This window comes from Mytilus galloprovincialis, chromosome 10, assembly GCF_965363235.1.
Source record: "Mytilus galloprovincialis chromosome 10, xbMytGall1.hap1.1, whole genome shotgun sequence".
Classification (NCBI taxonomy): Eukaryota; Metazoa; Mollusca; class Bivalvia; order Mytilida; family Mytilidae; genus Mytilus; species Mytilus galloprovincialis.
Genome location: NC_134847.1, coordinates 70,567,263 through 70,590,496, shown reverse-complemented (window position 1 = coordinate 70,590,496; position 23,234 = coordinate 70,567,263). Strand labels below are relative to the sequence as shown.

General features: G+C 31.6%; 1 protein-coding gene across 1 annotated transcript; it reads left to right on the top strand.

Moving 5' to 3' along the window:
• The first annotated feature begins 229 nt into the window (after positions 1-229).
• Positions 230-20,865, top strand: LOC143048268 (splicing factor 3A subunit 3-like). Its single transcript, XM_076221848.1, has 17 exons — positions 230-422; positions 3,263-3,310; positions 3,817-3,869; positions 4,471-4,576; positions 5,540-5,612; positions 11,619-11,710; positions 12,504-12,586; positions 13,032-13,104; positions 13,502-13,567; positions 15,033-15,101; positions 15,418-15,485; positions 17,055-17,165; positions 17,733-17,967; positions 18,178-18,288; positions 18,639-18,729; positions 19,301-19,356; positions 20,685-20,865. The coding sequence occupies exons 1-17, from the start codon at positions 327-329 to the stop codon at positions 20,760-20,762; spliced, it is 1,509 nt and encodes a 502-aa protein (XP_076077963.1). The 5' UTR covers positions 230-326; the 3' UTR covers positions 20,763-20,865.
• The last annotated feature ends 2,369 nt before the right edge of the window (positions 20,866-23,234 follow it).

Below are 23,234 nucleotides of genomic sequence, written 5' to 3'. Positions count from 1 at the left end.
GGTGTCCAGCATTGTGCACAACCCAATACTGTCAAGGCTAAACACAGCTTTATATTTTTATTGTACAGATTGCCAATTTAAACAAAATGTGCATATTTGATTCCTGTTTTTGTTGTTTCTTGTCGGTTATTAGTGATACTTGATTTAATCAAAGCATTTTATGAGATGGGACGAGATTGTAGGACGAAAAAAAAGCGATTCCATCAATCTTGAAATCAGTAACGCGTTTTAATGAATTAGTTTTCAATAGGGAAACTGAAGCTATATTTTAATGAAGACGAACTATTTTCGTTTTAGCATCGACAAATTAATTTCATTTTAACGATATGGAAACACTTCTTGAGCAACAACGACGATACCATGAAGAAAGAGAACGACTTCAAGATGCAATGACCAAGGAAATGCTTCAACCTAGCAAAAATGTATGTTGGACTTATCACGTAAATTGTAATCATTTCATGTCAATGTTCAATGATGTTCCAACTTCAAGTCACCCAAATTCAATTTGACCCAAGAAAAACAATGTATTATTTGCAGCGAACACGAATCAGAACAATACCGTTAGTTGAATCAAATAATATATTATCAAAAGTTAATGTTACGATAATGATTAAACTCTTTCAAAATTAAACATAAATGTATGCATAGCCCCACAGGACGCAATTACGACTGGACACAATTACGAACGATTTTCAATGTTTGCCCTCTGAGATCATATTTATTTATATTTATCAATAAATGTTTTTATAAATAAAAACCCTAATAAAATTCCCTTGTTTTCATGATATTACAATTTATGTGCACTTGGTGAATGTTGATGACAATGACAAAATCATTCTGAAAATATTATAAGAACGGCAATTTGGCCTGCAAGTTATATAAAAAAAAACATAAAGGTAAGTGTATATTGCCTTCTTTTGTTAATATATAGAAAGAAAATATCTCCTGATTCTGTTCATATGCGTGATGCCTTTTATCTTGCCCAAAATAACCCCACAATTGACGTTTTTTAGACTCTTGTGACCCTATTTATGGTCAAATGAAAATATTTTAATTTTATCGAAAAGTCCAGAAAACTCTGAAAAAATGTTGACCTATATAGAAAAAAGTTCATAGATGAATGATAAGTACACCACCGAAATGGATAAACTTGAATTTAGTGCTCCTTTAAAGAAAGAACTTACACAAAAACAAAAAAAATCAGAAATCTTTCTTAACACATGACCGACATTTCGTCTGCAACCACTGCTGAAGTAATTGAAGTAAAAAACAAACTTGTGCATCTTATTTTCCTATGACAGTGTGTGTGAGATAAAGATTATTGTATGCTTTATCAATCTAGACTGTTGTCATTGATTTCTTCTGCAAGATATATCAATATAGTGCTGTTCGGAATTGCGTCCATATGTGGCTCTCTTGACCCGTAAAACGAGGTCACGCAAATCTTACTAAAGTATCCAAACGTGAATAAAAATTTATGTGGGATATGATGCAAAATGGAAAGCCTTCATACATCATTAATTCTATGGTATAAACAATTCAAGAAAAGTAGTCTACATAAAAAAATATTAATCACAGTTCAAAAATCGTTCGTAATTATGTCCGGTGAGGCTATGCAATACACCTTATCGCTATTTAGTCCATTCCGGAAAAAAACAGTCATTTATACAACTTCCTGTTTGGGTCACCGGCCGAAAAATGGAGGTCATCAGTAGTGAGCTGAGGGAGAAAAAACTTTAGAAAGTGATCATCAAGAAAGTTTGATATAGTATGATCCACTTTTTTCGAAATTAAAATTGAAGTAAAAAAATATTTTGTTTTAAGTATTTACGGTAGTTTAAACAGGTCTCATTAAAAAGTATCATGCATGGTGAATTGTTTAAACAGGGTCCCAGATAGCTTCAACTGGATGAAAAAGTTGTGTAATTTTAGAACTTATCCGGAATGGAATAAATAACGATTAGGTGTATTTAATCCTATTGCTGCTGGAGGGACACATGTGTCCACACCGAATGTGCCAGACACATATAGCCATGTTTCAATTTATGAAATCTTCTCTTCATTGCTGTGTCTTTTTCAAATCTATATCTACATTCTACGTTGATCTGTCAAACTTGACCAATACTCAACGCTTCCGGTGGGCGCAAGAAAAGAGTAATTTTGTTAGATAACCAAAGAATATACAAGCGAGTATAAAGTATAAAAAAAATTAATGATAAAGCAATGTATAGAAAAAAAAAAGAAAAAAAAAAGACCAAACATTAAACAGTGTTATATTTTCGGTCATGTTGTCAAATGACGTCATTACTTGACATCTGAAGTCACAGATGTCGAGCTGTCATATTTTCTGGCACACAAAATGCAACCTTGAAAAACAACTGGCAGCAAGAGGGTGATTTTTTTCCATTATTTGTCAATACAATTATGTTAATTGTTATACAATAGCTTCCAGTCATGCCAGTCATTTTTAACCGGATTTTTGTGACAAAAATGTCGGTTATTAAATTGGGGATGCTCGGCGGGCGGTTGGTCGGGCGGGCGGCAATCAAATGTTGTCCGTGCATTAACTCAAGAACCGTTCAACCAAAGCTTTTAAAATTTTAATATGTTGTTACTGACAACTAAATGAAGGTCAAGTTCAATAATGGCCATTTTGACTTTTACCGTTCAGGAGTTATGGTTCTTGAAAGATTGAAAAATGGAGTTTCCAGTCGTGTCCGTGCATTTACGCATGAACAGTTCTACCAAAGCTTCCCAAATTTTAATATGTTGTTACTGGTGACAAAATGGAGGTCAAGTTCAATAATGACGATTTTGACTTTTACCGTTCAGGAGTTATGGTTCTTGAAAGATTGAAAAATGGCGTTTCCAGTCGTGTCCGTGCATTTACGCATGAACTGTTCTACCAAAGCTTCCCAAATTTTAATATGTTGTTACTGATGACAAAATAGAGGTCAAGTTCAATAATGACGATTTTGACTTTTACCGTTCAGGAGTTATGGTTCTTGAAAGATCGTAAAATGGTGTTTCCATTCACGTTGTTGCATTTACTCACAAACCATTCAATCTAAGCTTTTCAAATTTTAATATGTTGATACTGATGACAAAATAGAGGTCAAATTTGATATTGACAATTTTCACTTTCACCAATCATCAGTAATGGTTCTTGTGATATTGCCAGGACACAAATAAATGCTAATAAATCCGGTTTGCTGTCGGTGTGACAGCCTCTTGTTATAAATTTAAAATAATGTTATTTCAGGGTAGAGAACAGATCAATTCAGACCAGCGACTTCGGCATCTACTAGATGTAAGTAATCATGTAATAAATGATAATGAATGGCCAAAAAAAAATGCATCTACAGAAATTTTACAAGAAGATAAACTTTTCTTATCAAATTCATAAGTTGTCATTTGTAGTGGGAATTTGCATGATATTGTTTTACCATATGGAGCTAAAATCCCATACAGTTATACATTTGTATATTATACACATGTCTAGAAAAGAGTAGGCAAAACAGGCTTGTGTGGCAATAGTTTTAGATAGTTATCCCTGAGTTATGGTAAAAAAAAATGAAGAATTTGGGATGATATAATCATATTTATATTGAGTCTAAACTACATCATAAAATCTTTCATAGTCATATTTCTCTTTTGGTGTTAAATTTTCAACATTTTAAACATTTTTCTGTTTTTAAATAGTTTGTATATTTGTCTTGTGCCTTAAATGAATAGTTTTAAAGTATTGTCTTATAAACATGTACAAGTAATATATATTGCAGCTTATTTTATTTGATGAATATCTTTACATTACAGAGATATGTAGAATGTACAACAGAATTAGGGGATTTGTATGAGGATAAAGATGGGTAAATATTCATAATTATAGATATATATATACATGGAGAGAGTGATAGAATTTTCTGAACATGAGATACATGAAGTACACATTTTAAAGTTTAGTTAAATGCTTGCTAGTCGTGTTAACTGTAGACTTAAAGATGATTAATTAGTAGAATCTTAGTTATGAATACACAATTGTTATGTTTAGTGACCTTCAAAAAGTTTGCATGTTGTAAACTGACGGTGAAATTTTCTTTACTGTGTCTGTTGGAACATCAATTTGAAGAAAAGAAAACAATACCTGATTGAATTGATATAAAAGCAACATTTCTTCTAATAAGAATTAAGAGATATGATTGCCAATGAGACAACTATTAACCATAGTTCAAAAAAGTGGATATAAGCAATCTTGTTCTCTTATTTCATTATTTTCGCATAATAAAACAGACACCTTTGCCTGATACTTCACATATAAAACAACATTTGTTCACAACAGCAGAACCATCAAAGTCTGTCTCAGTTTTGGCATGTACTGGTTGAGTTGTACACCAAGATAGTGTAGTAACTGTAGTTATTGTTCACATAGGTTCTTGAGGTCCAGTTAATATTTATTTGTTCTCTTTCCAGAATGAGAAAAGAAGAAGTACAGTCCTTATCAGGACCAAATGAGTTTTCTGAGTTCTACACTAGACTTAAGCAGTTAAGAGAATTCCACAAAAGGCATCCAAATGAGGTATGAAAATTCTACATATATATATAAAAAAAAGACTTAAAAAAAAACAGTATCTGATATGCTTGCAAATTCTATATCATTTAGACTCTTGCAATAAGTCATTTCTGGAATCATATCTTTCACCGGAAAAGACCATCAATTTGCACACCATCATGATGTCATTTACCAGATAGAAGGTGTGCCTGTATCCCTGCTCTATTAAAAGTTTGCAGCACTTTCATAAGCATCATTCTGTAGAGTAGTAAAGAAATAATTTATGTTCTGTAAGAGGTAATCTTGATTCCAATGATTGAGGCAGGGTGACCATCTTATTACATTTTAATTTCCCAATTATTTTGTGCAGTATAAAATCAAACTTTTTCACCCGTTTGCTCAACAGATGTTGGAAGTGGCAATGCATACATTTTGGTCACTTGGTGATTGAAGTCACATGACAGATTTGTCTAAAAACTGTATCCCAGAAATTCTGTATTAATCCTAAAACCAAGGCATTCATATACATATTGTTGATTATTTTATTCTCCTGGGTACAACCAATTTTCATGGATTGAGTTTTATTTTTTTATTTTGGTGTTGATTTCAAAGAATTGGTTTTGCCAATGTATAAATAAAAATCTACGAAAATTTGGGGTTTTGTTTAAAATTTAAATTGGTGGTTCATCTATACCCACAAAATCAACAAAAATTACTATCCCACTAGTAAATGTATGTGTTAGTAGAATGACGAAAAAAGTCATTTAAATACCATGAAAAATATTTCTTCCTTACAAATCTTTTTCTTAAGTTTGTTTATCTTAGAGATAATTATAAATAATGCTCTTTTATGTATTTAAAGAAAACATAGAGTGGCTATTCATCCTGATTATTCCTATTTTCATTCAATAAAAAAAGATAACCACTGAATCTATCAGTGTTCTTTCTATTCAAGAGTACTTAATATTATTACATTATTCATATATTTAGATTACTGTTCCAATGTCAGTTGAATTTGATGAAATATCAAAACAGAGAGAGAATCCATCAGAAGAAGCACAGAGTAAGTATATTTACTTACTTAACTAATCGTTCCCCCTCTCCCACATGAAAAAAAGTATGTTTTTTTTTTACATCTTATAGGTCTTACCATTATCCTTCCATGAGTGCATAGCATGAACTCTTAGGGCTTTTTTATACGACCGCAAAATTTGAAAAATTTTTCGTCGTATATTGCTATCACGTCGTCGTCGTCGTCGTCGTCGTCCTGCGTCCGAATACTTTTAGTTTTCGCACTCTAACTTTAGTAAAAGTGAATGGAAATCTATGAAATTTTAACACAAGGTTTATGACCACAAAAGGAAGGTTGGTATTGATTTTGGGAGTTTTGGTCCTAACATTTTAGGAATTAGGGGCCAAAAAGGGCCCAAATAAGCATTTTCTTGGTTTTCGCACTATAACTTTAGTTTAAGTTAATAGAAATCTATGAAATTTTGACACAAGGTTTATGACCACAAAAGAACGGTTGGGATTGATTTTGGGAGTTTTGGTTTCAACAGTTTAGGAATTAGGGGCCAAAAAAGGGCCCAAATAAGCATTATTCTTGGTTTTCGCACAATAACTTTAGTTTAAGTAAATAGAAATCAATGAAATTTAAACACAATGTTAATGACTACAAAAGGAAGGTTGGTATTGATTTTGGGAGTTTAGGTCCCAACAGTTTAGGAAATAGGGGCCAAAAAGGGACCCAAATAAGCATTTTTCTTGGTTTTCGCACCATAACGTTAGTATAAGTAAATAGAAATCTATGAAATTTAAACACAAGGTTTATGACCATAAAAGGAAGGTTGGTATTGATTTTGGGAGTTTTGGTCCCAACAGAATAAGGGGCCCAAAGGGTCCAAAATTAAACTTTGTTTGATTTCATCAAAATTGAATAATTGGGGTTCTTTGATATGCCGAATCTAACTGTCATGACTGTGTATGTAGATTCTTAACCTTTGGTCCCCTTTTCAAATTGGTCTACATTAAGGTCCAAAGGGTCCAAAATTAAACTTAGTTTGATTTTGACAAAAAATGAATCAGTTAGGTTCTTTGATAAGCTGAATCTAAAAATGTACTTAGATTCTTGATTATTGGCCCAGTTTTCAAGTTGGTCCAAATCGGGGTCCAAAATTAAACTTTGTTTGATTTCATCAAAAATTGAATAAATGGGGTTCTTTGATATACCAAATCTAACTGTGTATGTAGATTCTTCATTTTTATACGACCGCAAATTTTGAAAAAATTTTCGTCGTATATTGCTATCACGTTGGCGTCTGCGTCGTCGTCGTCGTCGTCGTCGTCGTCGTCGTTGTCGTCGTCGTCGTCGTCGTCCGTCGTCCGAATACTTTTAGTTTTCGCACTCTAACTTTAGTAAAAGTGAATAGAAATCTATGAAATTTTAACACAAGGTTTATGACCATAAAAGGAAGGTTGGTATTGATTTTGGGAGTTTTGGTCCCAACATTTTAGGAATAAGGGGCCAAAAAGGGCCCAAATAAGCATTTTCTTGGTTTTCGCACCATAACTTTAGTTTAAGTTAATAGAAATCTATGAAATTTTGACACAAGGTTTATGACCACAAAAGAAAGATTGGGATTGATTTTGGGAGTTTTGGTTTCAATAGTTTAGGAATAAGGGGCCAATAAAGGGCCCAAATAAGCATTTTTCTTGGTTTTTGCACAATAACCTTAGGTTAAGTAAATGGAAATCTATGAAATTTAAACAAAATGTTTATGACCACAAAAGGAAGGTTGGTATTTATTTTGGGAGTTTAGGACCCAACAGATTAGGAATTAGGGGCCAAAAAGGGACCCAAATAAGCATATTTCTTGGTTTTCGCACTATAATGTTAGTATAAGTAAATACAAATCTATGAAATTTAAACACAAGGCTTATGACCATAAAAGGAAGGTTGGTATTGATTTTGGGAGTTTTGGTCCCAACAGTTTAGGAAAAAGGGGCCCAAAGGGTCCAAAATTAAACTTTGTTTGATTTCATCAAAATTGAATAATTGGGGTTCTTTGATATGCCGAATCTAACTGTATATGTAGATTCTCAACTTTTGGTCCCGTTTTCAAATTGGTCTACATTAAGGTCCAAAGGGTCCAAAATTAAACTTAGTTTGATTTTGACAAAAAATGAATCGGTTGGGTTCTTTGATATGTTGAATCTAAAAATGTACTTAGATTCTTGATTATTGAAGTTTTTTTGGTCCAGTTTTCAAATTGGTCTACATTAAGGTCCAAAGGGTCCAAAATTAAACTTTGTTTGATTTCATCAAAAATTGAATCCTTGGGGTTCTTTGATATGCCAAATCTAACTGTGTATGTAGATTCTTCATTTTTGGTCCTGTTTTCAAATTTCAAATTCTACATTAAAGTCCAAAGGGTCCAAAATTAAACTAAGTTTGATTTTAACAAAAATTGAATTCTTGGGCCTCTTTGATATGCTGAATCTAAACATGTACTTAGATTTTTGATTATGGGCCCAGTTTTCAAGTTGGTCCAAATCAGGATCTAAAATTATTATATTAAGTATTGTGCAATAGCAAGTCTTTTCAATTGCACAGTATTGTGCAATGGCAAGAAATATCTAATTGCACAATATTGTGAAATAGCAAATTTTTTTTTAATTAGAGTTATCTTTCTTTGTCCAGAATAGTAAGCAAGAAATATCCTATTTGTGCAATAGCAAGAATTTTTTTTAATTGGAGTTATCTTTCTTTGTCCAGAATCAATTTAAATCTTTGTTATATACAATATACAATGTATATACACTTTTTACTACCAACTGATAAATTTAAATAATCTTTACCATTCAGTGATAACAAGCAGTTTTTTTACATCTTAATATTTTATGATGTATTTAAATGAGTAGTTATTGTTGCAAACTCCATTAGAAATTTGAATTGATATCAGTTTTGAAAAAGGGAAACGGGGATGTGAAAAAAAAGGGGGGTGTTAAATTTTTCTCATTTCAGATTTCATAAATAAAAAGAAAATTTCTTCAAACATTTTTTTGAGAGGATTAATATTCAACAGCATAGTGCTCAAAGGCAAAAAAAACCTTTTAAGTTCATTAGACCACATTCATTCTGTGTCAGAAACCTATGCTGTGTCAACTATTTAATTTTAGATTTAAAAAGTTTGAAGAAGAAATCTTTAATAGATTTGTAAAATCTTGGCATTTGTTTTGTGTAAAAAAAACCCATGTAATGTCAAAAATTTGATCACAATCCAAATTCAGAGCTGTATCATGCTTGAATGTTTTGTCCATACTTGCCCCAACTGTTCAGGGTTCGACCTCTGCGGTCGTATAAAGCTGCGCCCTGCGGAGCACCTGGTTGGTCCTGTTTTCAAATTGGTCTACACTAAAGTCCAAAGGGTCCAAAATTAAACTTAGTCTGATTTTAACAAAAATTGAAATCTTGGGGTTCTTTGATATGCTGAATCCAAAAATGTACTTAGATTTTTTATTATGGGCCCAGTTTTCAAGTTGGTCCAAATCAGGATCCAAAATTATTATATTAAGTATTGTGCAATAGCAAGTCTTTTCAATTGCACAGTATTGCGCAATGGCAAGAAATATCTAATTGCACAATATTGTGAAATAGCAAATTTTTTTTTAATTAGAGTTATCTTTCTTTGTCCAGAATAGTAAGCAAGAAATATCTAATTGCAAGTATTGTGCAATAGCAAGATTTTTTTTAATTGGAGTTATCTTTCTTTGTCCAGAATCAACTTAAATCTTTGTTATATACAATATACAATGTATATTCACTTTTTACTACCAACTGATAAATTAAAATAATCTTTACCATTCTGTGATAACAAGCAGTTTTTTTACATCTTAATATTTTATGATGTATTTAAATGAGTAGTTATTGTTGCAAACTCCATTAGAAATTTTAATTGAGATTAGTTTTGGAATGAGGGAAAGGGGAATGTGATTAAAAAAATTGGGTTCAATTTTTCTCATTTGAAATTTCATAAATAAAAAAGAAAATTTCTTCAAACATTTTTTTGAGAGGATTAATATTCAACAACATAGTGAATTGCTCTAAGAGAAAACAAAAATTTTAAGTTCATTAGAACACATTCATTCTGTGTCAGAAACCTATGCTGTGTCAACTATTTAATCACAATCCAAATTTAGAGCTGAATCCAGCTTGAATGTTGTGTCCATACTTGCCCCAACTGTTCAGGGTTCAACCTCTGCGGTCGTATAAAGCTACGCCCTGCGGAGCATCTGGTCATCAAAATGTATGTGGGAAGGTAGGAAGGGAAGTTTATGTGGGTCATGGGTCTATTTTTTTTCAGTATGCGTCTATTACCATTATGCAAAATTATCTAAATAATTGTTCTTGGTTGTAAGGATATTTCGAAAGTCCCTTCCTTACTTCCCACATACATTTTAATGGAATAGTGGACATCAGTACTGAAAATTCTATTCACTGGTTGACAAATGGAGAGATGTTTACATTATTACACAAGAACTCATTGAGATAAGCAGATGAAGCATTGGTGAAGGAGGATTTATTAGGGCCCCGCCTTTAGGCGGGTCGCCCTATAGTGATCAGTCCGTCCGTCCGTCCATAACACTTTAACTTTGTGTCCGCTCCATATCTAGAGAACCATTATGATTTCATACTTTATACTTTACATGTTTATTAACCACCACCAGAGGGCGTGTCATGATGTATGTACAACTTCTTAGGTCAAAGGTCAAGGTAAAAAAACTTTGGTTTCAGTTGACAACCCTGAGTCCTGTGGTGAAGATCGTGTCCACTCTATATTTTCAGAACCGTTATGATTTCAAAGTTTATACTTGACATGTATATGAACCAACACTAGAGGGTGTGTCATAATTTATGAACGACTGCCTAGGGCAAAGTTCAAGGTCAAAAACTTTGGTTTCAGTTGACAACCCCATGTCCTATGGTAAAGACTGTGTCCGCTCTATATCTTGAGAACCATTATCATTTTAAAGTTTATACCTGAAATGTATATAAACCAATATCAGAGGGTATGTCAGAATTTATGTACAACTTCCTAGGTCAAAGGTCAAGGTCAAAAACTTTGGTTTCAGTTGACAACCCCATGTCCTATGGTAAAGATCGTGTCCGCTCTATATCTTGAGAACCGTTATCATTTCAAAGTTTATACTTGACATGTATATAAACCAACACCAAAGGGTGTGTCATAATTTATGTGCAACTTCCTAGGTCAAAGGTCAAGGTCAAAAACTTTGGTTTCAGTTGACAACCCCATGTCCTATGGTAAAGACTGTGTCCGCTCTATATCTTGAGAACCGTTATCATTTCAAAGTTTATACTTGACATGTTTATAAACCAACACCAAAGGGTGTGTCATAATTTATTTACAACTTCCAAGGTCAAAGGTCAAGGTCAAAAACTTTGATTTCAGTTGACAAACCCATGTCCTATGGTAAAGATACAATTTTTTAATGCACATTATTCACAGCGGGGCCCACAGAGATGGCTCCCATCTCAATGATATCTAGTTTTACTTCATTTATACATTTAAAAATAACCATTTATGTGATAGCAACAGAAAATGATAACATACAACATGTACAAGGGTTGAATATGCAAGTTTTCCATACAAGTTGCTTTATTGCTGAATTGCATGTGCATTTGATTTATCTATTACTAATTGATGCTATTACATTGTACTTGCATTCATGAGCAATGCTATTTTCATTGAGTCATATCCTGCAAATAGCTATGAATACCTTGCACATAGAAGTGTATAACAACCTTTTGGTAGTTTTTACAAAAAATATTCATTTAACTTTTCTTTTTCAAAACTAAATTTTAATTACATAAAATTTTGAAGCTGTTCCCAAATAATGATTTTCTAGTAATTGACCATTATTTACTATGTGCTGGTACTAAAACTAGAAAACATACAACTCAACAACAAAACCAGTACAAGTTAAATTTTCAGCAGTTAAGAAGTAAACTGATTTATTTTAATTCTTAATAATACTTGCTATTTTACAGATATTGTAGAATTCACAGACGAAGAAGGCTATGGAAAGTACTTAGACTTACATGAATGTTATGAAAAGTTCATTAACCTGAAAGGAATAGAGGTAAAATACATGATGAAATATACAACTGGGAAACTTTCTTTATCTCACAGGTTCATGGAGAGGCAGTTATTAACTTTGTCATAACAATGCAGTTTATCAATCTTTTAGGCCATACAAACATATTGTTCAACCAGATAATCATAAGTTTATTCTATTGTTTATTGATATATTATACCGTACTTTTTACCTCTATTTATGATAACTCAGAAGTTTTTTACTAAAATGAAATGTAGGATTAATTTCTTACAACTGTCAAATTCGAGGGATTATTTTTTTCGACCCTTTTTCGTATGCAACTGGATGTGACATACTATAATTTGGTGGTATTGCACCTTAACAAAAGAAACATTCTTAAAACTGATTCTTCTTATATTTATTCAGTAGCAAGTTATTCTTATTATAAAAGAAATAAATGCCCTGTTCATTTTTATGGAAGCATGTTCATCTTGACTTCAAAAGTGGTGTTTGTTTTTTCTCAACTTATCACACATCATTTTGAAGTAAGAGTAACAATTAGTAGGGTCAAGTCAAAATAAAGAGTTCGGCCAAGGTATCAAGCCACCTCGCTGACTTTAATTTGGGTCTTGGGAATAAGCATGTTAAAATTCTGACTCAGCATGTCAGTCTAGTACTAAGCTAGGTTCATACTCATTAAACATTAACATATTCCGGTCCTGATGTGGGTGTAATACTTGCCACTGGACTTTTAACACCAATCCTCAATCATCTTCATGTCATTGTTGTTTGGAATTTAATTTTAAAGTTTAATCTTTTACCTTCTTTTTTTCTTCAGAAAATGGATTACTTGACATTCCTGTCCACGTTTGATCAGCTGTTTGATGTACCAAAAGACAGAAAGAATGCTGCATATAAAGAGTAAGTAACAAATGATAGGTACCATTGTAAATGGCATTTGAAACATTAACTAATATTGAGGATTCATTATTATTTCTACAATAACAATTTTCATGGATTTCATGAAATCAAATATCCAGAAAGACACAATTTTACCTTAATCAATGATATATTGGTAGCCATTGAAATAAATGCATTCACTATAATTTTTTATAAGGACTTGTTTATATATCTTTACTGTTATTGTTAGCTCAAAATTAATGATAATAATATTTGTGAAGACATTGATTTAAATGTGAAAAAGTGATTTTAAAATCAAAGCACATTAAAATCCAAGTATGCTAAAATGAGTGTTAACCTCCAAAATAAGAAGAAAAATTGCAAAAACTTGGTTCATGGAAATGGTTAGAAAATATACAAGTTGTAAAATATTTCCTATATATTTATATAAATGTTTTATTTATAGGTACTTGTTGAGTTTGTTGGAATACTTGGAAGATTACACACACAGAGTAAAACCTTTACTGGATTTGAATGATGTATGTACTATGTATAGCAATATGATATAATAGTGATCTGCAAAACTTTTAACTTGTACCATACTATTGGATACTCTAAAAATATTTTGATACTTTATTTGCTGGGTTTGTTATCTTTGTTAAAACCAATTCATTGAAACCTATAAAAGGTTAATAAATGTAATCTTTACCAAGGACTTTTCAAAAATTACTATTAAAAGGAATAAAACTTGTTAAATGTACAATATTTGATCCAAAGCATTGATTTAAATTGTCTGAAGTTATTGGTTGAAAGGTAAAAGTCTTGGATTTTATGAAAGTGATTTTTTTCTAAAAATACATGCACTTCCTTTGTGTAAAAAATGTGGTTGAATAAAGCTATTATGTAAACCTAAACTACTTTACCATTATTTTGTAGGAAATGGAAACTGTAAAACAAGATTTTGACTTACAATGGATTGAAGGTTCTTTCTTAGGATGGCCGGTGAGTACAGTTTCGACAGGACAAATACAAATGTCCTTTTTATCTGACCCAAAAAAAATTTTGGCCAATTTTTTTGGGGATCGTATAATGGAATGATCTGTCGTCTGAGTCGTCCAAAGACACATTGGTTTCCGAATAATAACTTTAGTTTAAGTGAATAGATCTATATGAAATTGTCAGAAGGTTCAATACCACAATTGGAAGGTTGGGATCGATTTTTTGGGATGATGGTCCCAACCGTTTAGGAATTAGGGACCCAAAAGGGGCCCAAAACAAGCATTTCTAGTTTCAGGATAATAACTTGTGTACAAGTATTTCAATTACTCTGAAATTATACAGCAATTTTTAATACCACAAGTAGAAGGTTTGGTTTCTTATTAGGGGTAATGGGGCCAAAGTTAGGAATTAAGGGCAAAAAAGGGGCCAAAACAAGCATTTTTCTAGTTTCCAGACAATAACTTGTGTGTAATTGTATGGATCTCTCTGAAATTGTACCACAATGTACCATATAACAAATGTGAGGCTTGGATTAAATTTTGGGTTAATTTCCCAAAATATGTAGGAATTAGGGGTAAAAAAAGGGCCAAAAAGAAGCATGTTTCTAGTTTCCAGACAATAACTTGTGTGTAATTGTATGGATCTCTCTGAAATTGTACCACAATGTACCATATAACAAAGGTGAGGCTTGGATTAAATTTTGGGTTAATTTCCCAAAATATGTAGGAATTAGGGGTAAAAAAAAAAAGCCAAAAAGAAGCATGTTTCTAGTTTCCAAACAATCATGACAATAACTAGTGTTTAAGTGTATGGATCTCTCTGAAATTGTACTACAAGGTTCAATACTACAAAGGAAAGCATGGGATTAAGTTTAAGGGTTATTGCTCCAAGGGGGTTTAAAAAAATTGGGGGGGGGGGGATTTTTTGTTTACCATTTGTTAAAGGGATTCCTTTTTTTTTTTTTTAAATTTCGAATTTTGAAGTTTCAAGAAGAATTCTTCAATTGCACAGTATTGCGCAATAGATTTGTTAGATCTTTGACCACTTTAATTTTATGACAAAAACCTATATTATGTCAAAAAAATTTTCACAATCCATATTCAGACAGTATCAAGCTTGAAAATTGTAACCAAATTTGCCCCAACTGTTCAGGGTTCGACCACTGGGGTCGTATAAAGCTTCGCCCTGCGGAGCACCTGGTTTCAATTAGTTCTATTAAAGATAAATTACTATTAAGCGTTTTTTTATAATTTAAGTATAAATCTTTATTTGTAGTTGGTATGTTTTTGTCTTGACAATTTTCAAGATTTTATAGATAAATAATAATTAGATTCTACTTGACAATATATTTATTCAGCGAATCGTCATACTGCAATCAGATATAGATCTGTGAAAATGAAGAAAAACTCAAATATAAATAAGATATTTTTGTAGTTAATTTTAATGAATATCTTATGTTTGATTCCAGAAAGAGGCTACAGGTGCATTGGCACATACAGGAGCCCATCTTGATTTATCTGCTTTCTCCTCATGGGAGGTATGTAACAATATATTGAAATTTTAAAATAAATCAAGGGAGAGCTTTTGTCCAGGGCATTTTTGTCATGATCCCTTTAATGGACTGTACATGTCAATGTATATGTGATAAAGGGGTTTTAAAAAAAGCGAAAAATTCAAAAGGTTATTCTCTACCACTTGAAACTAAGGTTTTAACACAAATGATTAAATGCTATAAGGAATAGACTATTAAAATGCCTATTTTATATTAGAAAATAAAATTAACAAAATTAGTGAACTCCAGTTGCCTTATTTTTTGCATGTAAATGTTTTAATATATCTGCATTTTCTATTAGGAGTTGGCATCACTTGGTTTGGACAGATTGAAGAGTGCTTTAATGGCTCTGGGACTGAAATGTGGAGGGTAGGTTTATATAAAATTGAGAAAGGAAATGGTGAATATGTCAAAGCGACAACCACCCGACCATAGAGCAAACAACAGCCGAAGGCAACCAATGGGTCTTCAATGTAGCGAGAATTCCCGCACCCGTAGGTGTCCTTCAGCTGGCCCCTAAAATATGCATAATAGTACAGTGATAATGGACGTCATACTAAACTCCGAATTATACACAAGAAACTAAAATTTAAAATCATACAAGACTAACAAAGGCCAGAGGCTCCTGACTTGGGACAGGCGCAAAATTGCGGCGGGGTTAAACATGTTTATGAGATCTCAACCCTCCCCCTATACCTCTAGCCAATGTAGAAAAGTAAAAGAATAACAATACGCACATTAAAATTCAGTTCAAGAGAAGTCCGAGTCTGATGTCAAAAGATGTAACAAAAGAATAAAAGAAAATAAATAAAATGACAATAATACATAAATAACAACAGACTACTAGCAGTTAACTGACATGCCAGCTCCAGACCTCAATTAAACTGATTGAAAGATTATGTCTTCATCATATGAATATCAGGTACAATCCCTCCCGTTAGGGGTTTAGTATCATACTATCATAAAATATATGAGAAGAACATAACCCGTGTCATGCCAACAACTGTTTTTTAGAAAAGATATATATAGCCTGCAATCATATCTTATATTGCATTGATATGCATTGTTAATCATGTTAATGGAAGATACAAGATATCTGATACAAAAGCTTGAAAATTGTCGTGTAAACTGGAAATGGTTTCTTGCAGAAATTTTTATGAAGCAACTTTCTTTCAAGTTATTATTTATTCACTAGCTAGATTTATTTTGAAATGTTTAGGTGTTCAGACAAATATTTATTACAGTAACATCAGATAATATGCTCTAAATAAAACTCAACTTGCCAAAACATAGGTCATATGTGTATGGTTGTGGTAGTAATATTAAAACTCATGAATTTAAACAACCTCTAATTTTAACAATCTATACAATTTGTTTGGTATGAAGGTTTATATGAATTTTAAAATTCACTGACAGAAAATATTTATCACAACATATGTATATGTGCATGTGTCAAATATTTGTGTTATCTTACAGTTTTATAAGGCACTATTACAACATATATCACTCTTTTCTACATAATTTGATACAAATATTGCAATCATTTATTTTACTTAAAATCATTTTTATTATGCCCCAGATATGGGCATTATGTTTTCTGGTCTGTGCGTCCATTTCGCTTTACCATCCGTTCGTCCGTCTGTCCCGCTTCAGGTTAAAGTTTTGGTTGAGGTAGTTTTTGATGAAGTTGAAGTCCAATCAACTTGAAACTTAGTACACATGTTCCCTATGATATGATCTTTCTAAATTTAATGCCAAATTAGAGATTTCCCCCCATTTTCACAAAATTAAACTGTTTCATTTGTAATTCTTTCTTTACAAAGTCCAATTTTGTAGGCTATCTTTGAGATATTTGTATATTGAAATAAACAGTTCAAGAAACATGTATAATTCTGCAACAAAATGTTTAAACACAAACTGTATTTTATTGCTTATCAGAACTTTGGAAGAAAGAGCTATGAGGTTGTTCAGTACCAAAGGAAAGAAACTTGAAGATTTAGATCCAGCCATGTTTACTAAGTCCAAGCCTGGCAGAGCTGGAAAGAGCAAGTAGGTCATTTATTTCACAAAGTCACAAAGTTAATTGATAATTTCTCAGTTATAAAAATACTCTACTAGATTGGTTTGCATGTCCTGTATGACATTGCCTTTGTTGTTTGTTACCATGGTTACCACTGATACTCTTTGAAAATTATCTTACTGTTTTAAAAGCGCTGTTTTGAGATGTAATGCAAAAAAATCTTTCGTAGGTCCTTTACAGCATTCAAATATTCGTCTAAAAAGTCTATTAAAGTTTAAAAACCAAAATCTACTTACTAACTAGTACTTTATTTATTAAATAAGCATATTTCATGTATTAAGAAGTCGACCTTTAATATTTTAATAATCAGTCAATAATTTTTAACAGTTTATAAATTTGGATAAAAAAGGTTTTGGAAATAGCAGAAATGTCCTCTATTTTAAGACAATTCTATATATACAATCCTATAAGTGTGATTAATATCTGTTGATCATGTTATACATTTGTTTTCTCTTCTTATAACGGTCAGTTGTGCTTCATTGTAAGAGACAAAAGTAGTAGTCATTTATAAAATCTTTTATGATGTATTTCTGCAGAGATACTGAAAGACAGAAAGAAATAGCCAATTTAGAAGCTCAGGTGTATAGGTTTGCAGAGGTGTTGTCAGAACAGAGAGCATCAACCCGAGACAATGTCCAACGTAAACAGGCCAGGACGGGCGAGGAGAGAGAGGATTCTGATGATGAACATTTTGAAGGAGATGATGATGATGACGATGATGATGATATCCCATACAATCCTAAAAATCTCCCTCTGGGGTGGGATGGAAAGGTAAGCTGAATTTTTTGCCATTGTCCTTTTTGCAGTTTTGTACTTAAAAACATTTTAAAAAGGGGTTAGGTATTTTTCCAATGTATGATAAAAGGTCTTTAAAAAGGAATTAATTTTTTTTCCATTGCGTTTTGTTCTGTATACATAGGTTAAAGTCTTAAGAAACCATTGGTCTTGAATATTGCATCTAATATGTTTTGTATTTTTCAGCCTATACCCTACTGGTTGTATAAGTTACATGGTCTGAATATCAGTTATACATGTGAGATCTGTGGAAACTTTACATACAAAGGACCAAAAGCATTCCAGAGACATTTTGCAGTAAGTTGATATCCAGCTAGTTTTTATCTTACAAAACTTTAGTGAGCTTATACAGCAAAATTCATAAAAAAGAAAAAGTGGGGTAAAAAATAATGTTTTGCAACGAGGGCACTTTAATATCTTTATCTGGAACTTCTTTTTCACACCATCTAAGCATTTATATAAAAGGTACATGCAATATTTAAATTTTCGAAAAGTTGCATGGTTCGTTTAAATATCTTGGCTTGGTACTAGATTTTTCAAATAAATTACACACAATTACAAAGATTGCTTGAATAGGTAATGGCTTAAATTTAGATTAAAAACCTTCTTTTGTTTAAGGTATAAATACATTCTTTCTTTTCTTACAGGAATGGAGACATGCCCATGGAATGAGATGTCTTCAGATACCAAACACAGCACATTTTGCCAATGTTACATTGATAGAAGATGCCCTTGCTTGTAAGGATTTATTTCTTAATTTTTATTGAGTTTAGGATTCTCACAAAGCCACATTTATAGCATGTACAAACAGTATTATATATTTGTATTTATTAATATAGATTATATAGATCAGACAATTTTTTTTCTAGAATTAAGACCTAGTTGTATTCATATTACATCACAAATATCAATTGTTCCATAAAATCAGTGAATTGTAATTTGATATTATTTAAGGTGCCATTTTGGTTTAAAAAAAAGCTCTTCTTTTGTTTAGGTACTAACACATCCTTGGCCTTTGAATTTTGTCTATGAGCTTTATTTTATTATAATCTATCCAGAAAAGTGCTTTGGACGCATTGAATTTATATAGGAATTTATATTTTATTATCTATTGATATGAATTAAAGGAGATATTGGGGTATTTGTACAATAAGACAACAACCCAACGAGACTAAACCACAAAAGACATTTAGAGGTTTAACTGTAGTTTATTATACTTAAACCATCCACTGTCTAGAGTAGTAGTGAATAAATTTAACATAAACTGCCAAAGTTCAGTTTTAAAATCAAGTTCTTGTGTTTATTTTAGTATGGTCAAAGATAAAGTCAACAAAAGAGTCTGATAGGTGGAGACCAGAAACAGAGGTACTGTATTATGTATTTATTGCTATTTTACAAAATTTTCCTTTGATCTTACTGACTAATAATATCCTTTCTCAGCACAGAATAGTGATATGAAAAATTATTGCTAGAAACTAAGGGTGCACATACTGTTGTCAATGAAATTAACAATGTCGTCATAGGTAAAATAGCGACAAACAGATTATCATTGGTCATCTCAACTGGATTACTTTTCTCACTTTTGCTGTACCAAGCAAGAAAGTCTTGTTGAGATGACTAACAATATTCTAATTCTCAATCTACGAAATATTGATACCTACAAAATTATAGGAATCAACAGTATGGTGTTCTGAAAATGTCAACAGTAGATAGATGTAGGAAGATGTGGTATTGTCACAGAATAGAAGTTCCTTCATAATATAAGTTCCAAAAGGAAAATATATTCTGGAATATTATTTCCACAGGAATAAATATTACAGAATATGTTCCTAAAGGAATAAATGGTATATAATATTTGTTCCAACAGGAATAGATATTATGACAATGTTTATAACAAACTTTTCATTGGAACTTCTGTTAGGCGTAACAAATATACATTGACAGTATGAGTGCCAATGAGAACATTTATGTATTAGATATAAATAAGTCATATTTATGGGGACCCCAGGTTTTTCTCAACAATATTCAGTAGGAAGATTAAATAATCAATGACATGGGAATTATTAACTGTCCTAAATCATTTTTACAAATACACTGTATTGAAGTTGTATAGGCCACTGAGATTTCTACAAATGTTACAAAATTTATACGCTTGTGTTAAAGGTTATTTAAATGCAGAATAATTAATACAAGTAATATGTTAAATATTACTTTCAATTTATAGAGATGTACTTTTATCAGTCAGCCATGAACCAATACATGTATAAAACAAACTGTCAAAAGGGTGTATCTGTCATTATTTCAGCTCATTTTACACAATTCTAGAACAGATATAAATTAATTCAACAGAAACTACAAAAATCTGCCATTTATACGTTATTGCTCAATGGACAAAATCACTAACAGCAAAAATGACAACCACTGACAAACTATCATATTGGTTGCTTAGAGGTAGTATCAGCTTACATGTGGCAGTAGTAACACATTTTTATAAGAAGTATAAACATGACAGGGGTTCAGCAGTTTTGTGGGTAATTAATCTCCCCTTTTTGTTTCAATCATTGGACTAACTTAAGGTACATAGAAAAATGTATGTGGATAAATTTAATGCTGTGCATTTAAAGCAGACAATGTGAAAATGAAATGACAAATACCTTCTGTTTTTACATGGCAGTTTGATTATGTTTTCACAGGAAGAATATGAAGACAGTTCTGGTAATGTGTTTAACAAGAAGACCTATGAGTTGTTGAAGAGGCAGGGAGTGTTATAACTGACTTGTGTTTTTATCAGATCATATTCAATGTAAAGTAACTGTATCAAAAGACATTATGTATCATGTCATCTGAATTTCATCAATAAAATTGGAGATCATATATAGTAAGATGTTCTTATGATTAATTGATAGATTGCTGGTGTTTTAATTCCTCTTTATGCACTACTACTTGCTATATCATGGCTTGTTTATATTGATGGTGGAAGACGGAGTGCTGAATTAGAAACACCTTCCTTCATACAGTAGATTAACTACCTAGATCACTCTCCTACAAAGGCCCTAAAAAGACCCATCTCTTAGAATGCAGCATGTTGGAAAATATACTTGCACATCTGTTTGTACATGAAAAAAAGATATGGTATGATTGCCAATGAGACAACTCTCCAGAGGAGATCTAATGACACAGAAATTAACAACTATTGGTCCCTGTAGGACCTTAAAACATGAGCAAACTTCATACTGCATAGTCAAATATAAAGGTCCCTGAATAACAAATGTATAACAGTTCAAAGGAGAAAACTAGCAACCTAATTTATGTACAAATAAGAAAGAAAAACAAATACTGGTATGTTACATTGCAACAAACGACAACTACTGAATTAAAGGCTCCTGTCTTTGGACAGGCACATACAGAATGTGGCTGAGTTAAGCTAAACGTCTGTTTGATTTATATAGATGTTCCTTACATGTATTATATTAAATTGGTTCCATAGAATATTAGTATAAAAATGTAGGTTATGTCTGCTCAGATTTTTCAGCTTTATTTCTGATTGGTTATACTTTAAATTTTGTATTGTGAACTTTTCACTGGAAATAGTTTACCTAAAGTTCAACTGGTGCAGAAAACTTAAATTGTGAATATTTTTATACTTCCTCTCCCAGAACCATACAATTTTTAGAATGAGTCACTGAACCATGAAAATAAGGTCAACATCATCATATGGATATATGCCAGATGGAAACTAAAATCTGTCTACTTTCTGTATTTAAAACTTGATAAAAACTAGTTTACGTTGTTGATCCTGCAGGATAAGCATCTTTATTTCTTGTACTCTGGTACATGGCACAAAAGCTTAAAGGTCAGATATTTTTGAAACACTGACATGTTAAGAAAATGGCCTTGACCATTTAAAAAGAATAATAACAACTCTATACTGATTATAACGGATCACATCAAAGACATCAAATAAGGCGATAAGTCGAGTATGCGGTCTATATAAGTATCTTTATTCTTCAAAATTACATTTAATTTTGGCTTCATATACCATATCATAACAACCGATTCTCTACAATAAAATACAAATACACATTAACATACATCGTATTTGTCTTTTTGTAAAGTAAAAATATAACTTAAAACACTAAAAGCATAATACTAATCAAACAATATGATTCACTTTCTTTCACTCTTCATAAGTAACTTGTTAAATTAAAAAGTTAATTAGAATAAATATTAATTTATAAATACTTTTACAATTCTTAATATTTCTTCTTTAAATAAATATTGTTCTTAAAAATGTACATAAATGATCTCTTACCGATTATGATCTCTCTATAAAATAATGATGTGTCTCCGAATATCAAATAACTTGCAATGAATAAATAAACAGCTGCGCCATGAGCGCATGATACGCCCGACATCTTGTGTGGAAGTTTTATGCAATAATCATAAATAGTTTCTGAGGAAGTTTTAAGCAATAACCATTTATAGTTTTTGAGACACGACGGGACATGTGAAACCCCCCCCCCCCCCACCCTGTTTTTTTTTTACAAATATCACTAAAATAAAATTTTGAATCAAACCAAAAAGTATACAGATCTTTAAATTAGTATAACAAAGAAGTGTGTACAGTTTCAAGCAATCATAAACTGTTTTTGAGATACGGCGCGACATGTAAAAAAAACCCTCCCCTTTTTAAAAAAATACTCAATAACTCAAAAATAAAATTTTGAGTCATCACCAAAAAGTATACAGATCTTTAGATTAATATAACAAAGAAGTGTGTAAAGTTTTAAGCAATAATCATAAATCGTTTTTGAGATACGGCACGACATGTAAAAAAACCCTCCCCCTTTTTTACAAAATACTCAATAGCTCAAAAATGAAATCTTGAATCATCACCAAAAAGTATACAGATCTTTAGATTAATATAACAAAGAAGTGTGTAAAGTTTTAAGCAATAATCATAAATAATTTTTGAGATACGGCGCGACATGTAAAAAAACCCTCCCCCTTTTTTACAAAATACTCAAAAACTCAAAAATGAAATTTTGAATCATCACCAAAAAGTATACAGATATTAAGATTAATATAACTAAGAAGTGTGTAAAGTTTTAAGCAATAATCAAGAAACGTTTTTGAGATACGGTGCGACATGTGAAAAAAAGCACACCACTGTTTTAGTTACAAAGTGCCGTAACTCAAAAAGTTTAAATCTTATTTTCACCAAAAAGTATACAGATCATTTG

Bases quoted from the DNA above. Each gene is read 5' to 3' on its own strand.
- LOC143048268 (XM_076221848.1), top strand. From the start codon at position 327: ATGGAAACACTTCTTGAGCAACAACGACGATACCATGAAGAAAGAGAA. The intron at 3,311-3,816 runs GTAAGTAATCAT...TTTACATTACAG, and splicing joins GACTTCGGCATCTACTAGAT to AGATATGTAGAATGTACAAC. The intron at 18,289-18,638 runs GTAAGTTGATAT...CTTTTCTTACAG, and splicing joins CATTCCAGAGACATTTTGCA to GAATGGAGACATGCCCATGG.